At 43.8% G+C, this 21,358-nt stretch overlaps 1 protein-coding gene across 3 annotated transcripts in view; it reads right to left on the bottom strand.

The window, feature by feature from the left end:
• The window catches only part of LOC149867686 (protein mono-ADP-ribosyltransferase PARP14-like), a 54,489-nt gene that overhangs the window by 9,739 nt on the left and 23,392 nt on the right, over nucleotides 1–21,358 (bottom strand). For 2 of the 3 annotated variants that reach the window (XM_090045952.1, XM_090045950.1), the window contains exons 6-14: nucleotides 18,232–18,492; nucleotides 16,588–16,824; nucleotides 12,587–14,865; nucleotides 11,238–11,474; nucleotides 10,756–10,977; nucleotides 8,655–8,748; nucleotides 5,564–5,713; nucleotides 4,312–4,374; nucleotides 1,711–1,878 (exon numbers count right to left, since the gene is read on the bottom strand). In XM_090045952.1, coding sequence (XP_089902078.1) covers nucleotides 1,711–1,878; nucleotides 4,312–4,374; nucleotides 5,564–5,713; nucleotides 8,655–8,748; nucleotides 10,756–10,977; nucleotides 11,238–11,474; nucleotides 12,587–14,865; nucleotides 16,588–16,824; nucleotides 18,232–18,492 — 3,711 coding nt within the window. The remainder of the gene's footprint in view (nucleotides 1–1,710; nucleotides 1,879–4,311; nucleotides 4,375–5,563; nucleotides 5,714–8,654; nucleotides 8,749–10,755; nucleotides 10,978–11,237; nucleotides 11,475–12,586; nucleotides 14,866–16,587; nucleotides 16,825–18,231; nucleotides 18,493–21,358) is intronic. The other variant, XM_090045951.1, reaches the window with a different exon arrangement.

The following is a 21,358-nucleotide window of genomic DNA, read 5'->3' as shown; positions in this document are numbered from 1 at the left end:
TGCACTGGCAAGGAGCTCAGGGCTACCTGCTCTCAGGAGCTTCTGGGCCCTGGCTAATTGGTATCTGGGGACACTACCCCTTGTGTGAGCTGGACTGCTGAAGCAGCCCTAACAAGAGTTCCCTGCACCCTCTACCCAATGCAGCAATCTGACAGTGGGGGCTGCTGCCTGGCTGTGACTTGCTGCCACCTGCAACAGCATGCAGCCCCAAGGCTGCACGCCTGCCAGACCCTGATGGGAACTGCACGGCCACAGAAGAGGCATCTGCACCTCTGGGCCAGCTGCCAGCAGGCTGTGGCTAAAGAGCTGGCCTGCCATCTGGACAGCTATCGCCCGGAAGATGTTCTCGGTGAACTGTCAAAGCCTGGCCGCTTAGGGCCAAGTGGCCAGAAGGTCAGCCATCTCCAGCTGAGTCCCAGATGCCAGCCCTAAGCAGGCTTCTCTGCCTGGGTCCTGCCACTTGCCTCACTAGCAGAAATTCTGGTACTCCTTATTTAAAATCTGCAAAATCTATGATAAAAAAGAATCCCAAATTCACCCTTTAAAATACCCCCAAATCCATGTTTTTCCACACTTAAAACAAAAGACCACTATACACACACACACACACACACACGTGTGTGCGCGCCTGTGCATATACATACAAATATACACATAGAGAGGGAGAGAATCAGTTGGGCAATGTCTTATTGATACATTTACAATTTTAAAGCAATCTGGAAACCTACCAGTGTCTCTAGCATCATAATACATTCATTCTAAATATATATTTGTTTTGATGTTTGCTTTTGGTTGTCTCATCATAGAACAATTAGAGCTCCCCCTGACCCCCTCACTAACTAAGATGTGGGGACAGCTGCCCCTGCAACCACAGCTCCTGCCAGCAGGTCTCATCCTATCTGCCAGCTGGGGACGATGGGTGTGTGATGGAGGGGATGGGGGGTTTGCAGAAGGTGGGTGGGAAGGGGTGTGGGAGGATGTGGAGGGCTGTGGGGATCCATAGGGGGGGATTATGGAGGGCTGCTTGGGAGGGGTGAGTCCCCTGCCCCCCAAAGCACATGCAATGCCCCCCACCCCACAAGGCCCCAGTCCCCCACTGCAGGGATGTCCTGCCTGTGCCACTCATCATGGGTGTTGCCCAGCTCGGCACAGGCCGTGCGTCCTTCTGCAGCCCCAGGTCACTTGGCTGTCACCTGGGGACTGGCACCACTCTCCAGAGGACCGGCTTCTGGGTTACCTCAGGGCATGTTCTGTTTTTTTCCTCCCCATGTTTTTTTTGGACACCAGGATATCCAAGTATCTAATTTTGAACCCATGCTACAAATATGGGCTGCAGTGAACATTTTTTCATTCGTACCGTGCCTCCTGCAGCGTCTCGAACTGGTTTGGGATGCTACAAGTCGTGTGCCTACTAGTCTGGATGTGCCCTAGCAGTCCTAAATACGTAGTCATAGTCAAGAAATGGATCTATGCACAATTGGAACTTTAATCACAGAGCCCACAGTCTTCCTGAATTGGAAGCACATTATGGGACATCAAGGAATACAACAATTTTTATTTTTAATTTTTCTTTTAAATGAAAAAGAATTAAACTTTTGAGATCAATCAAATTCACCAATGGCACATGGATGGCAGCAAAGTCACATGGGTAGAACTTGGTCGCAAGAAAACCAACTGATTTTAGTTTTATATTTCTAAGGAAAGGCAAACCTGTTCCAATTGCTGGAAAGGCAACAGATTTGTATCCTCTCTCTTCACACTCCTGAAGCACTTTAGAGACCTGAGCTTTGATGTCATCACTGGGAACAAGGTGAATAATTTTCTTACACTTCAGATTTCCACCTCGAGTGGTTATAAAGTTATTGTGAGGTTGGGAGGCTGAAAGATGAAACAAAATGAGATGCAAAAAAAAACAATTTATGTAAAACTTGTCTGAAATCTTCTCTCCAGTTGCCACCTTTCTGTCACCCTCTTTCTGCATCTTTACCTGGGTTCCCAATGATCTCCTGCAAAAGATTCAAAACTCTTACACCATCACTTTCCAGGCCCACAGTTGAGTTACTGCCTACAGTTCAGTTTGCTCAGTGCTCTCAGACAATATGGTGCTTTTCAGTGTCTCATGGGCATCCTACCACAATTACCCTTTCCTTCATTTACCTACATTCTCCTCTTTAGCATTGTACATAATGCAGCATCACTCCTTTCAGCTCTGGCTATACAGTTCACTTTCTTCAGCTGCTTTTTACTACTGACCTACCTCTTTGCTTCTTCCCTGAGCCCCTGCCTCTTAGAATCATAGAAAAATAAGGTTGGGAGGGACCTCAGGAGGTCACATCTAATCCAACCTCTGCTCAAAGCAGCCCCAGCCCCAATTCTAGCTGGGTCTTGAAAACCTCCAAGGATGGAGATTCCACAACACCTGTGGGTGACCTGTTCCAGTGCTTCACTCCCCTGCTAGTGAGGATGTTCTCCCTAATATCTAACCTAAACTTTCCTTGTTGCAACTTGAGACCATTGCTCCTTGTTCCATCATCTGTCCCCACTGAGAACAGTCCAGCTCCATCCTCTTTGAATGGAGCTCCTCTCCTCTCCTTTAGTCCTCTTTAGTGTGGACTAAATTACACACAGCTTCCACTATTCCCCAATTTTATTTTTCATCCTTTGATGCCTTGTGTCTAAAGTTAGATGCAAGTTTCTCTTAGGTAGGAACTTTGGGCACTTACAAAAGTTATATTTTTTTGCACTATGAGGCCCCTGAAAGCACTCTGGAGTCATAACATAGGAAACCTTCATGGCTGCAGAGTGCTTTTAAGACAGCCAATCGCAGGAAAAATTAGCCCTTGTTAAATCAGGTATTAGATGAAGATGTTCTGGAGCAGAGCACCTTAGGAAACTTGCGTGCAGGTTCCCTGCAAGGTCTAATTTTGGGTGATTCTGCCCACATCCTGTGTGCCTTTGTGGGGCTGCCACAGAGAGAAGATAGAGCCCTCCTGCGCAGTGGGGGAAGGAAGGTGATGGGGGGGGCAGGAGGGAAAGTACCCTTGCTGGGGTCTTGGTGGGGAACTGCCCCAGGTCCACGAAGTGGGGGAGCTCGGATTCCCACCCCTTGCCTCGGCTCCTGGTGCGGCAGCCAGGGCTGTTGTTTGTCAACACGGTAGTGCCAGAAACTGGGGCAGGGGTTGGGGAAATGGACAGAAAACCTGAACCCCCAATTACTCAGACCCGAGTTGGCTACCCTGCTGGGTCTTGGGGGCAGCTGGCCCAGGCACATAAGGCAGGGGGACTCAGATTCCACCCGCAGCTTGCGGTGTGGCAGCCAGGGCAGATGGCAAGACATTCACACCAGGAGCTGGGGGGCAGGTGGGCATAATCTAGACCCTGACACCATGTGGTGTCTCCCTTCCCAAGATACCCCTGCTTGGATCTTGGGAAGGGAGCTGGCCTGGGCCCACAAGACAAGGGGTAGGATGGGGGGGCTTGGGATTCCCTCCCACCCCATCTCAAGCACATTTCCAGCACACAAGGGAATCCCCAGGAGAGAGAAATGCGATAGGGGAGGTGGGAAAGCTACCAGCCAGGGAGCTGAGGCTATGGATAGCACCTTCTTGGGAATCTTTCCGGCAGGCTGGGGAGCTTGCAGAGCATAAGATAGCACCCTCCTGCATCCTTGCCTTGGCCAGTTCATGCAGGCTTCAAGCCCCCAGCAAACACTGAACATATGTTCAGTTCGACTGTGCTGTAACTTTAAGTGTCATGTGCAAAGCATGAAAGTTGCAGCACAATAAGAAGTACCTTCTGATCATTTGTCCAAGTGCCCTTCATTTCCTGGGACTCCCCCGGGATGGTTCATCTCCTTTATGTTTAAAGCAAACACCAACCATTGCACTGGGCACCATCCAAAAAGTACAATTTAGTCCTTTATGCTTTACCCTGGATCGTAAAGTTTTAATGGTACAGCAGAGTGCAAAACAGAGGTCAATTATACTCCTTTACCTTGATGGTGACACCACTTGAAGTGTTTCCTTTGAATAAATCTTAACATATTTGACAGATAACTGTGGTCACTTGACTTCCTGCCCCTTGGGTAGGGGGCTGGACCTGATGATCTTGTGAGGTCCCTTCCCACCCTAATGTCTATGAAACCTATGATATGGTATCAATCAATTTAGGAGTTGCAAGAGCATGTACACACACATCCACAGAATGTAGTGCAGCTAGAAATTTCAACACTGCTGAATACCCCAGCTCCCAGAGCTTGAAATTGCAGGTGATCAACACATTTAAAAAGCAGGTAGTAAGCATATGGTATACCTAGTTGAGCACATTCAGTTTCAACCTCTGATCCAGCACCTTTCAGAATTGCTTTGGAGACACCTTTGAAAATAAAAAAAACGGTATTAGTTTGATTAATCTAATGAACAGTAATAGCAGTTTTGTCACAACAGGATAGAATACCACACACACCAGGGATGCTCAACCCTGGTGCTGTGTAATCTGGCCTGCAGGGTTCCCCATACGTCCTGTGGGAAGCCCCCCAGGCTGTGGCCTTGCACACTAGATGGGGCTTTGCAGGCTGCCCCCACCTGAACAAGGATGGGTTCTGGCCATGTGGAGGCAACCTAGAGTCCCAGGGCCTGATCCTGGCATGTGGGGGCAGGGCAGGATCCACGGGCCAACCCAGCCCATGGACTGGCCCCACGCCATTGATCTGGCCCACAGGGTTAAAAAAACAAAACAAAACAAAAACCTGTAAGCAACACTGCAATATACCATCCAAAGTTTCAGTGCTAGTAACAGTATTGGTCAAGATTTAAGAGGACCCTATGGTAGAGTTTAGTTAGTGCTCAAGTTTCAGAAAGTATTTAATAGCTTTCACTGGGGGCAAACAGAGCTGCTTCTATCTTTATAAATTAAATCAAAATGAACCCAATAAGGCTTCATAAAAATGTAAAACTTATAATAAAGTTTCATGGAGAAAGATTTATTTGCCATGGATTTAACACAAAATTATATTTTTGTTACATAATTTTATAGCGATTTTTAAATGTGCAAATGATTCTTATTCTGTAATAATGTATAGGATAAAACATTGTTTTCTAAAGTAAAACAAATAAAAACAAACGTCATATTTCTGGTTCAGTTCCCCATCCCCCCCAATATGAAGAACCAAAGGCTCACTATATTACAAAAATAAATACTAATAATTACGTGCTGAAAATACTATTCCCCCCCCAATACCTTTATGCATGGAGGTGCACAGTACTGAATTGTGATGTGCAGGAGGTACTCGAGGTAGCTCCGAATGAACTACCTCATTACCAAAACCATTAGGGCCTTGTTAGTGGGGTACTCCATCTCAGTCAATTAATTCTGCCCACTTAATCACCTAACACAGTTACACTTGATCTTAAACTACAAGAGGCCAAAAAGTCCATACCCAATCTAATTAATTCAGAACCAGGTTGGGTATGTCTGCACAGCATGGTGTTTGCCATGTAGATGTGCCCCCATTAAAGCCATCCTAGCATATTCACCATTAAAATTTATCACTAACTGGAAGTACCTGCTTTGAGGGAAAAGCTTTTATTTGATACGTTTACAATGACATCCGTCTCTTCCTTGGTTATGTCTCCTTGTTGTACTCGAAATTTAATTGAGCCAATCTGCATTTCGTATCTTCCTTTTGTTGAGGTCAAAATGGTCCCAAAGAAAACTGCAAGAGAAAAATAAAGGAATTGAAAAGGATGGAAATGCAATTCAGCAAAGGAGACACTTTCCAGAGGAAGACACTCACTTGGTAGTAAATGCACATCCAGACAAGGCCTTGAAAGTCTGAATTGTAGTCTTTGTCTGTCACACAGAGGATTACAAGAATGCCCAGCCCTCCTTGGAGAATCAAAGTAATTCACCCATACTAAGCTTAAGTAACTGTACTGATGGGCAGGGAGATCAAGACAAGATACACCCTCATGCTATGACCGGGTTGCACAGATTCAAGATTTCAGGGATCTATTTTGTAGCTGTGTAGGTCTGAGAAAGAGAGAAATGCAAAACTCTTGTTTCAGAGGTGCTCTCTCTTATTAGACCAACTAAAAATAGCAAAAAATCCAAACAAAAAAACCCCTTTCTTTACAAACTTTGGGCACATGCACTCTTACAACCTTTGATTTCTCCTCAGGCTGAAGAAGAGTCCTCTCAGGTAGAAAATAAACTTTTGCATAGGGAAGTTGAGGCTGGAAGCGTATTCCCTTGGGTATGCGAGAGTCCTTTTGTGAGAATTGTTCTGTGATGTGCAGGTAAGGCTGTCTTTGTCCCTGGAGGCGTCAGATGTTAGAGGCAGGCAGGGAGGTGCAAAAATCCTTCTTTCTTGTTTGGGAATGAAGTTTATTTTTCCATATATTTTTTCCTTCTCTGCACATGACAGTGCAACTCAAAGGACTTTCACATACCCAGGTGTGACAGGATGCGACCTAGGGGTGCCGTGACCTCCCCTAGTGCCCCTACCTACCGTGCCAAATCGGGTCTCGAACGCATCCTCTATCTCGCCCGCCACGTCTTGCTGGTGAATATCATTAATGGGAGGCTGCCTTTCTGCCCTCCTTGGCACGGTGCCTTGCTGTACCAGGGCTCTGTCCAGTTGCCCGTCTGCGCCCTCACAGGTGCCCCCTTGCTTCCCTCATGAACCTCACCGCCCCGGGGCCTCTTTCCCGTGCTCTTGCCAGCACCAAGACCTGTCTCCTGCGGCTCTCGTAGCCCGCACCAGGGCCTTGCCCTTCTACCATTGCCTGCTCTGGGCCTCGCCTCTATACCGTCACCCGCCACTGGGCCTCGCGGTTCTCACCGGCTGCACCAGGGTCTGCCTTGCCCCGTGGGCCTCGTAGCCCTCACTGGGGTCTGTCTCCCCGCGGGCCTGCCTCTATAGCATCACCCACCACCGGGCCTCGCCGACCACACCGGGGTCTGTCTCCCCACGGGACTGCCTCTATATTATGGCCCGTGCCAGGGCCTGTGCCTCATGCTCCCCGCGCTCTCGCCCCCAGCCAGGGCCTGGGTCTCGCGCTCCCTGCCCGCACTAGGGCTTTGCTTGCACTTCCCGCAAATTGGGGCTCAGGCAGCCTTGGCCTTACCTGGCCCCCAGACTCCCTTCTTGGGGTCTTATGCCCGCTGGGCTCCACACCACAGGGCTCAGGCGGCCTCAGCCTCACCTGGCCCCAGACCCCTTTTCTGGGTCTTACGCCCACTGGGCTCCTCACAACAGGGCTCAGGTGGCCTCAGCCTTACCTGGTCCCCAGTCCCCCTTCTCAGGGTCCTATGCCCCACTGGGGCTTTTCCCACGATTGGGGCTCAGGCAGCCTCGGCCTTACCTGGCCCCCAGACCCCCTTCTCGGGTCTTATACCCCACTGGGACTTCTTGCGTACGCCCACACTGGGCTCCTCCTGATATTGCCCACACTAGGCTGAGGTCAGGACACCCCAAAACACAGCGCCCTCTCTGACGCCAGGAACGCCCCCCCCCCCCACTACTGGGGAGCTCCCATGAGGCCTCCTCCAACCCCTACAGCCTCGCCCGGTCCTCCGGTGTAACAACAACAAAACAGAAAACACAAAGCCCCTTGGCTATAACATAAACCCTAAGCCAACCTGGCTAACCTTCATCCATATCCCTGTCAGCGTTCTCTCCTCCCCGTACCATCATGTCAACACTGCTCAGGCCATCAGGCTTCTTTGCTATGCCCGCCCTGCTGGCTCCAGCAGAGCTCCCACTTCTCAGGCTGCCAGAGGGGAACTGCCCTTCCAGCCTCAGCCTGTCTGTTTATATAGGCCCGGCCCTGCCCCCTTCTGGTCAGCTGACCCAACTGGTCGTCTCAGCAACCCCCACCTGTGCTGCCCCGGTGAGTGGCAGTTGAGCCCATTTTACTGTTACCAGTAGCAGGCACCTTAGTGCCCTGCTACACCAGGGGAATAAACTTCCAGCCTCTACTTCCCCTGTGCAAAATGGAGTTTATTTTCTACTTAAGAGGACTTTTACAATCTTTGATGTCTCCTCAGCCTGAAGAAGGGTGCATGTGTCCAAAAGCTTGCAAAGAAAGAATTTTTTTTGCGCTATTTTTCAGTTGGTCTAATAAAAAGGTATCATCTCTGAACCAAGAGTTTTGTGTTTCAAGATTGCACTTACTATTTCTAATGGGAGATTTTGGGGGATGGGGTGGTGGTGGCAGTGTTGGTGGTAAAGCATAGGTATGATTTCTTATTGTGAACATACCCATTATTAGAAGGGCTGAATACTCTTGTTGGAAAAACGCAAAAATATGTTTTATCCGATATTCAGCTTAGACTGTAGCTGCTCCATTCCCAGACCTGAGAAAGATCACTCTGCATCTGAAATGCTTGTTTCACAGGCTCTCACCTACAGAGCTGGTCCAACTAAAGATATCACCAAAAAAACCCTTGCTTTTCACTTGCTGGAAATTAAGTCTTCTGTTCTGGGTCGTTATCATTAGGATCGTTATTGGCTTACTTTGAACACAAACTCATTTCTTCACGAAACCAGTACCAAAAACACCAGTTTGAAGAAATTCCTTCTGATTCTTTTATCCATTTTCTAGTATACTTACAAAAGTATAAAGCAGAGTAACAGTAACAAAACAGTTTACCTGACTGTTGCTTACCACTCCTTGGTACAGATTTGTGCCCCTTGGGACTGGCAGTATTTCCACTTGTGCAGGTTTCCAATTCATTTGAAAATGCCTAGAGAAAGAGAGAGCGCGCAAGCCATAAATCACCCAGTAGTCATTAGGGTTCTCTCAGCAGGACAAGCATGTAAAATAAAAGTTTTCATTATTTGTTTAGACTATACAGTCCAACATAGTGATGATCTGTATATGGTCCACTGAAAAGAAAGTTTTGGTACATTTTGAATGGTAACAAAGCACAAAGGCTTATGAAACTGTTTCTCTCTTGGGCTCAAATTAAGCACCATGAGGCAGGACAATATAAACCTAGTGTTCAAAAGGTTGTGCAGGTAGAGGGCTTCTTTATACTATCGAGTTCATTCAGTTTGCCACTCAAGTGTGTTTCCTCCAACCCAACTCTTCTTTACACACAAAATCCCTTAAAACTTTAGTTTAGGCTGGTTGGTCAGTTGGGAGATATGATCTAGGGTTTAAGTAAGCACAGATTATCAGTTGCCTTCACTATAAGAAGGCAACTTTTTTCTAGCTGCAGACTGCAATGACCCATCCTGGGTTGGAGGCGGGTGCCAGCAGCTGGTGCTCATCCCCCTTGGCAGCACAGGGGAAGGCACCCATGGCTCAAGGCCCTGTTGCAAAACAATACTAAAGCCTCCTGTCTGCAGTCTGGATGAAATGCTTCTGTGGGCTGTAGGTTGCTGACCCCTTACCTGTACAATTGATCAAGTAATGCTCAGCTGTTACTTCACTATGAAACAGTTTAGCTAGAGGAAAAGCAAACTTAACTCAGGCTATCAATCCTCAATTAAGCCCAGAAGTGAAGATGCTCCCAAAATGAAGGGGAAAGAGAATGCCATCAGATGGTTTCTGTAAATGGCACCAGTACAGCTAAACCAGTACATTTCTGCATGCAGAGTTATATTAGCTTATTTGAACAAATGCTGCTCTATTCAGGGATAAAAGTGCACACAGAAAGTAACACCAGCATAATTAGGCTGGAAAATTTTCCCCACAGACAAGCTCTACTTGTGCCAGGTTCACATGGATTCAGAGGTTTATCTTTACACTTTAATTTGTGTCCATGCCAGCAAATGGGGGGGACCACACGTGTAGAATTTTGCAGAAGAGACAGCTAACCATTTCTGAAAGGATCAGAGGAGAGCTTTTCATGACATATGATGCCCAATGGCATTTCTACTATCAGTAAAGCAGTAGAGATCACCTCCCAAAATAGCATCTCTGTCCAAACATGTCTGTTAAATGGTGTTCTGGTAAGTACAGTGAGTATGTGGACATCTGACCACATCCAAAGAACCTAAAGAGCACAAGTTAACAGTCCCCAGGCCAAATGGGGGAAATAAATAAATAAATAAATAAAAAATAAAATCAAACGATGGGACAGGATAGCGCCACACAGGAGGAGTGTCATACATATGGTCTGTGGGCTTGATTCAGCCTACAGAGCTGCTCTGTCTGGCCTACCAAACTACCAAAAGTTCGGGGCATGGTCTGCCAAGCAATTCAGGGCCCTTTCACCACCAATGGCCATGGCAAGTGGGGCCAGCTTCACCCCCCTCCCCAGACCTACTGCTGCCACAGTGGCCACAGCAACTACCACCGTGCACTAGACTGGATCCAGTCCTGAAGGACTCCCGTGGTCTGGATCTAGCCCATAGCCTTAAGTGAGTTTGACACCCCTCGTCTACAGAAATGTTTTCCCCAATATTCATCTGACACCAATGCAGCTCTACTATGGTAACAATGCAAAAGTTCAAAAGCAGATGGGCAACCAGTATTTCTACCCCTATATACAACTCCGACTGGTAAAACTGCCTGTGCCTGGTTTGCCTTTTATTTTGCTGCTATTACCAGTCAGTTATACAAATGCTACCAAAACTGCAGGAAGAGCTAAACATTCTTGGGGCAGCTTAGAGAGAGGATGAAGACTTTAACAAAAGTGAAGACACAAAGAAATAGGACAAGCTCATTTTTAACCTGGCCCTATTCTTTCAGCCAATTACAGAAACAGTCCATCATAGTAAGATAGTAATTTACAGCAACTTACCTGAAAATTATCTGTATCCTTTGGATGGATCAGAAAGTGAACTTCCTGAAGAGATTTTAAATTCACCTTACTGCTGAACTGGAACACTTGCTCAAACATTAATTTAGCAACAGCTGTTTTCGGAAATCCTAAGTTCCCCGTCCCAATTGCAGGGAATGCGATTGACTTTAAAGACTGTTCCTCCACGATCTGCAGACATTTTTCAATGATGTCCCCTAGGATCTGTGAAGCAGAACAGCATTCATTTTGGCATACACAGTTGTGTAGTTTCTTTGGGGCATTGTTTGGTACTAGAAATATCTTAATACAGGATGGATTTATCAAGATGAGAGGAGATCATTGACATTTAAACTTAGGTTAAACTCTGGAACCAGGAAATGCTTTACTGGCTTCAGAAGAAATTTTACTTTACAACTATATTAAGGCCAACTGGGAAGCTTGGTCAATCTAATGAGAATTTAGGAAAACAAAAAGGCTTTTACCTTCTGTGCAGATCCTTTCCCTTTATCCCATGCAGGAATAATGGCATGAAGCACGAAACTGCAGCCTAAGTTGTGTCCCTTTGTTTGGAATACAGACCCTCCACTAGCTATTTTTCCTTGGGCTTCTCCATTTAAGTCCGTCTGAAGCACTGGGCCCGCTTTGCTCAGCAAGACTTTTGACAGCGGACCTTTATCAAGCATTAGATCTTGGGAAACGCTGCTCACAATGACATCCGTCTTAAACAGACAAACAAATAACATTTTATAAAATTTAAACTCAAAATGGCAAGTGCAAACTACATTCGCTGGTTTAATAAACATCACAAAAGCGAGTTAGAAAGGATCAGCGTGGCACAAAGCAAATGCTCAGTTACCTTCCAGCCTCATAAAGTCTGAAGTGTATGCAACAGAGTGAAATCTGTCCATCTATACTGAGCAGTTTAAATGTGACCATGGACTGGTCTAAAGCCTGTGTTCCTGCCCCATTCTTCCCACCTCCATTTGAAAAATCCCTGAACAAGATTTTCCTGTAAGAGACAGTTCACCTCCAGTTTTCTTGTCCAAACTTCTCTCTCATCAGCAGAACTGACATAAGGCAGCAGTGAGTTTCAGCCTGCATTACAAAAAGGGAGCTACTGCATGAATGCAGACAGGGGGAGAGATGAGGAGAAAGGAAATGGAAGTGGAGGAGGAGTTAAAAGGAGAGGAATGGAAAAAAGTGAAGGAGAGGCATTAAACTGAAAAAATGGAAGAGAGTTCCTTCTAGCTCACCTGGGGTCAGCACAAGTCATGACAACACCTCATCTCTTGTACAAGGGCTATTGTATATCACACTTAAAACGAGCTTCCTTTCACTGGCCAACAGGTCTGTATAGACCCTCCCTCTAAACAATAAGAGGTAGGTAGTCTTACAAGAAACTGCGAGAACACAGGAGGACAACAGCTAGCTTAAGAGTTCCAGTACTGCTGTTTTAACCATTGGTTTTAGTTTATTACACAGAGCAAGTTGTTGAACACAGATAAAGCCACATCAAGCAATGGAACAAAGGGCTTAACCCAAATCTCTCCAAAAGTGAGATAAATCAATCCAATCTATCATGCGTCTGCTCTTCTCTATGTACGAAAGAACAGCACAAAGACTAAACGCGGTTTGACTAAGACTAGATGCACAAAGACTAAATGCGTCTATTTTAACATGTAAAATAGTGACTCAGTCAGTTATAAATCATAACAGACAAATTATTTCATTTTTAATTATAAATAATACAAGTATCTTCTTATTAATTTTACATCTGAAAACAAAACTTTGAACCATGCTAGATAAACAGCTGCTAAATTAAAACACTTACTGTTGCATCTTCAAGGCCTCCTTTCAACAGCCTAATGTTCAGACCTTCAGCTGTAGTTACCATTTGGAGAGCCTCGCCGTCTTTAGTGTTTCTAGCTTTTGAAGGCTGGGAGTCTGCTGCAGACCGAGCTGATGAACAGGATGAGGATGACTTCTCTCCTGACACTTCTTCCAAAGCATCAATGAGAGCCTCGACTGTCTTCTCATCAGTGTCCACAAAATGAATCTCTTTCAAACAGCTGTCACCTGTGGAATCTTCCAAGGTTTCCTTAATGGATGTTGCAATTGAAAGTGCGCACAACTTTAATGGGAATCCAAAAACCCCCGAGCTTATTGCAGGGAGTGCAATGGAACGATGATTGTATGTTTCAGCGAGTTTTAGACTTTCCTTTACTGCTTTTTTTAAAAGCTCCACACACATTTCTGCTTCGTTCTGCTTCCACCTGGGACCAACAGCATGCACCACCTGTTTGCAAGGGAGTTTCCCAGCCCCTGTAATCACCGCACACCCAGGCTGCAAACACCCGTGCTGTCTCACAAAGTGGTCGCATTCTGTCTGGAGTTCTGGGCCTGCAGCTTCTAAAAGTGCCCTGGCAAGGCCACCAAGGTGCTTTAAGTCTTCGTTTGATGCATTCACCATAACGTCGATGGGATGACTGCACAAGTCACCTCTATAAACTGCCACCAGAACCCCATTTTGCAGGGCTTTGGTCCAACAGATCCCACTTGATTTCTTATGAACATTACTAACTGTGTCATCTTTTTCACATTCTTCTCCCTCTTCTTGAAGCCTGATCAGACACTTAAATTTTTGCTCCACCCCACTACTATATAAGAATTCAGAGTCTTTGAAAAACTGCCTGGCCCCTGGTTTATCAATTAATACATTTTTAGAATGCAGCGTAGACAGAATTTGGTCAAGCATCGTCACTGCTTTCAGCACTTCCACTTTCGATCCACTCAGGCAAATGCTCTTACGTGAAGTCTGCGTGCCAAATTCAATTTTCACATGTTTTTTTTCTAACTCCAGGCAAACACTGGACTTCCGTTCCTTTAAAAACATTACAACTGCCACAGACTTTGTTTTAATGATCTTTTGAACCTGGGTATTTCTATCTAAAAAATCATGCAGTTGCTGATAGGCTTCTCCAACTACTCTAAAAAAACCAGCAATAACTATCCGATCCTCCATCTCATCAATTATAATGCTTTCCTTCAAACAGTTGTGTGCTTTGTACAAATGGTTAGTGAGGTCCCGCCATTCTCGCTTTCTGAGGACTGACTGATCCTCCAGCTCAATGCATTTATAGGTCAAATCCCTCACCATTATTTCTTCTGCTTTTTGCAGTGCTTCAGGAGATGCTCCTATCAGCATTAGGACTTCATCGCCAAGCTCATAAAAGGCACTAATTTGATTTGACACAAATAAGCTCTGTGAGACCACTTCATTATCTACATGCTGTAGAAACTGGTAAATGTAAGGATGCATACGGATTGCTTTCTTTTCCAGGCTGTGCACCGTTTCCAGTATTTCACTTTTGATTTTATAAACATCTTCAGCCACACCAAACAGGCTCAGCTTCTTTGATGAAGGATCATAAGTTATCTTCATGGATGGATACTGCTTATAAACATCTTCAAGTCTAGAAGTGTTTAAAACTGCATACTCTCCTGGGGCAATGGACACCTTTTCTTCAGTAACATTCTTTTCTCTTTCTATCTTCTTAGTGGCCTTTTCTATTAGCAAGTTCATTTCTTGCTCTGCATCCTTCATAAACTCTTTGCCACCTACCAAGACAACCATCTCCTTGGAAATGTCAGGTATGACTAAGACCTGATCCCTCTTCACACTATTTCTAATGGCTTCCCACACCTCTGAATTTATTTTATATTCAGTGGTCTTGTACTGTGATATGCTATTTGAAAACTTTGCAGAAACATCTTTATTCCATGTCTTGATCGCCTGAGCCATTGATCTTTTGTGGCTGGACAAAGCATTGGAGAAAGACAGCACAATTTGGGGATTTCCACAATAGGGTGGTGGCCATGTTATGTCACAGTTGCAATCTGCCATACTGTAATTTATTTTTTGGATTAGCTTCTGATCCTCCTGCAAAAGCTTCCAGATATGAGGATTCAGAGGCATTTTGATTGGTTCTGGTTTTTTTATTTGTGGCCCTTCCTTTCCATATAGAGCTGTGCCCAGTGAGCTGTGGTAAGGATATACTGAAATTGGAACTTGGTTGAGTGAATGCTGCTTTCTTAAGACAGTGTTTACATCTAAAAAGAAAAAGAAAAAACAACCAAAACAATCAATTAATTTTATCCATTTCACTTTACACACTTTTATTTTTTTTTTAAATCTGAAAAAGCAGAAACCCTTGAATTACTGCATTTCTGTTTATTTGAAAGGAGTATCTGCCTGTCTGTCTGTCAAGCACTTCTGCATCCCTGAAATGCTACCTTTTTTTCTATGTACCTTGGAGGACTTCATACATTGCAAATTCATAAAAGGCAGGGAAGGGGAGACCTCAAGAGTTTATTTAGTTCATCCACCTGCCCCAAGGCAGGATCAACTCTACGGAAACCATTTCTGTCAGATGTCTGTCTAACTTGCTCTTAAAACAAACAGCCTTCAACGATATAGATTCAAGAGCTTACCTGATACATTCTTCCTGATATCCAACCTAAATCTCTCTTGTGACAATATACGCCCATTACGTGTCCTGCCCCAAGTGGGGTGACTTCTCCCTTCAGTCCTCTTCTCTAGACAAAAACTCAGTTCTTTCAACCTTTCCTCATAGGTCATGGCTTCTAGATCTATTTAGACATCACACTGAGGTGTTGCCTTTTTTCCCCCCAACCATATAACACGGTTGATTCATGTTCAATTAGATCTTCTATAACCCCTAGATCTTTCTGTGGAGAGCTTCTTTCTAGCCAGGTGTTCTCACATTGCATTTTGCAGCTGTACACTGCATTTGTCCTTGTGGAATTTCACCTCTTCCAAGCCATTTTCCCCATTTCCCAAGATAATTTTGGATTCTAATATAGGTTGCAAGCACTTTGCAGGGCAGTATCTAAAATTAATAAATGCACTTACCACTTCCATTATACAAGAGATCAATGAAAGGATTGAAGAGTGCTAGACCCAGGACAGGCTAATGCAACCCTACTTGCCACATCCTTGAATTTTGAGAGTGAGCCATTAATTCCTACAGTGCTTTAAATATGTCCACTGCTTAACAAGCCAGAATGCTAGCCTGAATTAAGAACAGTAATAAATACTTATGCTTGACGTAAGCAAATTTAGTGCGTCATTTCTTTCAGAAAAGTAGAAGAAGTTCTACAGTCGGGTTCTTTCTGCCTCTTCATACATATTATGTTGTCAGCTGCTGGCCCATTACTGATTCCATTTCCAACAGGTTAAAAACTGAGGTAAGTCCCTTAAATGACAGACATGTCAGATGTGACGCATTGTATTCAGCTTTTTCAAGCAAGAATTGATTTATGGGAATGAGATTTTAGGTGGACCTGCACAATTACAATGCAATGTTTCACATGGAATTTTAAACACAGAAATTGTTGTGCGTTTCAAACAGATGTTCAATTTATTTAACCTCTTAGAGCCAAATCTTGCTGGTCTTTCCTTTAGGAGGGAGACAAGATCCTCATCTGGCGTAAAACTACGTAGCTAATACATTTTATATGAAGTCCAATACCAAAGCTAGACAAAAAGCATGACACTCTCTCTTCCTCCCCTCATCCTCATAATTGTGGGGAACTCAGGTGCTACAGCAAGGAATGCAGGCTAATTATCTATTGCAGGTAGAATGAAGAAAGAGTCTACATACTATATGCATCCAGCTCCCAGCCAGTCTGCTGCCAAACCAGAATTGTTAACCCTTTTCATTAAGTTGCTATTTCTCAAGTACCTATTCTATTTGCATGTTGCTCTTTACACCCTAAGATAGAACAAAATATTACACATTTGTACATTACCCTTGGAATCACGGAAGGTGACGAGAACTGCATTATCTTCGGATAGTTGTTGAACATCAGACACTTGTGCGCCTCCATTTTTCTTATTTTCAAAATAAACACTTATATAATCAGATGATATGTTAGGTGGCAAGTTTTCAATTTTAATCATGTTGGTCTCCTCCAGAGGACCCGCTTTAATTCCTTGCTGCTTTGCCCTGTGGTTTTCATTGAATGTTTGAACAAATTTCTCAATATCTAGAAACAAAACATGAATATCTGGAGAACTTGTTTTTCAGAGATCAGAAAACCAGAACAAACACTGTGCAGCAGAGGCAGACCAAAATGTTGTATTGCATGCCTTTTTTTTTGATACTATTATTCCAGTCTGTTACCTCAGCAGCAACAACAGGACCAAATAGAGGGTTTGTGCTCATTCAGTTAGTGCACCCTCGTACTCACCCAGTGTTCAACCATAGCTTGCTTTATGCCTATGACACTGGAGATTTCAGGGTAACCTCTTAACAAGAGCTACCCAAGTCTGTTTGGCTTCTATGATTAAACCAGACCGGAAGCAATTGATTTGGCCTGCCTGAAGTTTTATGTAAAGTTATTCCGACCTACACTGGATCCGGAAAATTCAATGTTTTCACTTGCCTAGAATAAGTGTCCCTCCATCAAACAAGTAAAATACCATTAGCTTTCAAGGTAAAGAGGGAGATGAGCAGATTTTACTTGTGTGGCAAATACTGCAGTGTCACAAATGTGTGACAATACCTGCCCAGGACTAAATGAGGAACTGTTGTCAGAAACAGAAATAAAGAACTGGAGCCATTCTGGACTTTTACCTGGACATTAAGACCTACAGACCATGCTCCCTCTCAAAGCTATTTGCTGACAACGGTCATGGTTTTCCATGCCACTGCATCTAATTTGTTAATAATAATCAAGCTTTTGCTCAGAACGAATTCACACTTCTCACTGAAGTGGAATGAGAGACAACTGATCATCCAGAATAGTTATAATGTACATTAGTATACTATACTGATGAAGGACACAGATATAGATGAGAACAAACTACAAAGTGGGCTTAAAGAAAAACTAAAAAGAATAGTGTAGGTTGCCTGCTATATAGTCATATGCTATTGGGGTGGTATATGGATTTGAAATGATTACCTTTTAGCAACCATATATTTGTTTAGGGACAAATACTGTGCCATCAGAGGCCAGGCAAAGCTACCATCAACTTAAATGGGGAAAAAAGGATGTAGCCCTTAGGAAATAATATTTGGTGCAGTTTACACCACAAAATAATGGCCCATAATCTTAATTTACCAAGTGCAAAACATGTATCACTTGCAACAGTTCACTGCCAGCTGCCCAGCACTTCTGTAGCTGAGTCTATAAAATTTAGAGATGGTTATTGTCCCAACTATGGTCACTATATGTAGTGGGTCCAACTCCTTTCTCCCTCAGACTGACCTAGTGTAGCTCCATTGACTTTAGTGGAGTTACCCTGGTTTGCAATGAGGAGAGATCAGGCCATGTGCAAAACCTTTGACATAACACCACCCTCATTTTTCTAGCTAAGCTAGGCACATTAGTTGAATGATCCCCCTTTAACATCTCAGATGAAAGAGATACACGGCATACATTCCTCCTTACCAATATTCTTGATAAACGTGATTACAGCAGCATTTAGTTCAGGTATTAGTTCCATACTGAATTCGTCATCATCTACTGATAAGCCACTGATATTCTCCACCAGTAGAGTCAACACACATTCTTTTGTAGTCTCCCGTACATTTTCTAGCACAACCAAGGATGAAGACAGGACTTCTTGAATATCCTCCACTTGAAGTGGTTTCACACAAAGTGCAATTTTCTTTACCGAGTGATTCTTTCGTTGCAAGATGTCTCGAGCATCTAGTTCCCCAGAAATACACATACACATACAAATCACCATTACATAACCAGTTCTGAGTAACTACAGGTATTAACATTAAGTAAGCCCTGATATATTTTTAAAGAGTAGGTTGATTCATACTTTCTTTTGTTATGGAAGAAGTGGAAACTTATTATAAATGTTAGAAGTAGGAATTAGGTTAAAAATTATTCTGTTATCCAGAATAATTTGAACCTGCAGCAGCATATGTTACCAGCTACATTACTAGTGCCAATTAGTCCTCAAGGGTCAAAGGGTATTGGCAGGGAAGAGTGTGTGCAACATGGACACCATGTTCACACAACTAACTTACATTGGTTCTGTATCTAATGTAAATTGCACCAAGATATGGAGCATACAGATGTGCAACTACTATATTGTTATATACAACTTGCTCCAGAATATAAAAGCCTTGTTTTTTGAAAGACAGAATAAAGAAAAAAAAGACAGCAAGCTTTTCCCAGAGTTATGGCTACACAGAGATGGGACAGAGCTTAATCTTCAGCAGACTCATCCTCCTTTCCCTACTTAGCTGCTGCTGAAGACTGGTCTCCATGACTGGATCTATAATTTTGGACAGCTGAAGAGTTTCCAAGGTTGTGAAATGGGGGGAGAGACTCCAGGAGGAAACAGACAGCAAAACGGCCCTAAAAAGGTTAGCTCGATCAAGGTAATTAAAAAGTGATATGTTCATTAATACCTCTGGAGTGAAGAGCAAGGAGCCATTAAGTCACTGCCTCAGTATTAATACCAAGGCTGCTGCACTGTGGAGCAGGAATCAAGGGAAGAAAGTCAGCATCCCCATTTAATACACACACCCCAATTTTGAGGGGCTTATTTTGCGGAAAAAGGTACATGTTGTATGTAAGAATAACAGTAGAGAGGGATAGCTGGACAAGGCTAGAAGCTATTACACATCTTTGCAACTAGGTGGTAGGACAGCTGATAATAGCCTGTTTGCTACGAACAAATGACTACCCTGGATAAGCTACATACAAACAACGCCTACATCAATACAACTTAGACCAGGTATAGTTTTAATATAAGATTCTTTCAGAGGTAATTTGAGACAAAAATTGAGCAGTTAGGCCAGTATCATGTTCACTCTCTCCCCTCCTCACACCCCACAAACACCTGTGTAAAGGCTGACCATCTCAGTACAAAACAAATCGTTTATCTTGACCCTAATACAGTGCTCTTGATTAGTATGTGAACAGTCCTTGCTGATCTTTCAATCAATTAGCTTAAATTTCTACCAAAATATATTTAATATCTTTATTTAGGAAGCCATTCAGCAAGGCACATATGCAAGTATAGTCCCATTAAACTTAAACTAGTTATTAAGGCTAGGATTTTCACAGAAGGATCAGTGAAGTAGGTGTTCATATCCCATGGATACAAATGGGAAATGGGTGCCTAACTTTGAAATGCTTTAGCTTCTCAGAGTGCTTTATTGGACCTGAGCCCTAAGCTCAAATATCACATTGCTGCTGGAAACATTTCTTTTCACTATTATAATAAAAGTAACTAAAAATTACTATCAGCAAGACTGGAAAAACGCATTATTTCTGTCCATTAATGTTGTGCATTTGATAGCACTTTGTATAGAGTAAATCTACACCATTTGCACTGAATAGTCAGCCTGTTTCTCTTGCTTGCTAAGGTAACATAACAGAAAAAAAAAAGACTTTAGCCAAAAGAAAAACGTAACCATCAGGCTACAAAGAAAATTACGGGGCCTGTGTAAGACCTGAAGTCACTTAAAATTCATTTTCAACTGGCTAAATAGTTCCTCATGAAAATGCTACTGAAACAGTCAAGCAAACCCTTTCCCGTCATCTTACCTGTCAGTACAGTAGCAATGATGAGGTCAGATCAATTGTTGCTGCTGATCTGACTTTTATTATACAGTGGCCAAACATTTGGTGAACACAACTCCCTGGCTTATAGCTATAGCACCTGGGTTTTCAAACACTCAGACCATAGACTGCTTAGCTTTCAAGGTCAGGTACACTCAAATCTGGCCTGCCCACGCACTCAAGCAAATATTATCTAGTGAAGTTATTCCTGAGAGCCTTTGTCTTATGCCACATGGAGCTATGCTCCTCCCTACTAGCACTCTTTCATCTTGACCTGCTTCCCTGATCAGTTCTCTTCCTGTCTCTTGGTTTAAGTTTTCTGGTCTTCTCTGTTGCTTTCCTAATTTCCTCCAGTGGCATTCACATTGGAGGAAGGGAAGTACAACAGGCCGTGTGGAGCTTCATGAAGCTGAACAATAGCGAGCTCAGTTAAACTTAGGCAGCTGGAAGCTACATAATGGTCAGAAGAGGACAGCAGATTAATCTCTACTTCTCACTTTGACTAAAAGCCAAGAAGAAAACTCTGGAGGTGCCCTTGAGTCCTACCCTAACAAAATGAGAAACAGTGAGGCTTCAGTCAAAATGGTGATTTTTATGTTGCAGGTAAGTAACCTGAGGCCTGGGTTTTCTTTTCCACCGACGGTCTGTGAGTCTCAATAAACCCTGGTTTCTGAATACAGCTTAGTGATTCTGCAGAACAGTTGTGCCACAGATGGCACCCACAAAGATTTGTATACTTCATCTTAAATCAGCCCCTCTGCCCTCAACCCCCTCTCTCACACAGGAGGGTCAAACTATGATTCAGGCATTTCTGGTTACTCTCAGAAGTTAGGTGTCATAAACGTTCTGGGTTTTCAGGTGTAAGACCTCGGCACTGAGGATAATCATGAAGTGTCCTCTTGAATGTAACTTAATTAAAGGTAACTTAGCCTGAAGGTAGTTTTGCTTGTACTCCTCTCTTCCAAATTTGGTTGAGGTTCTCTATTCT

The sequence above is a fragment of the Crocodylus siamensis genome, chromosome 4, assembly GCF_052110815.1.
Source record: "Crocodylus siamensis isolate JL-2025a chromosome 4, ASM5211081v1, whole genome shotgun sequence".
In the NCBI taxonomy this organism is placed as follows: Eukaryota; Metazoa; Chordata; order Crocodylia; family Crocodylidae; genus Crocodylus; species Crocodylus siamensis.
Note: the sequence above shows the minus strand (reverse complement) of the source record. Positions and strands in the feature narration are given on the sequence as shown.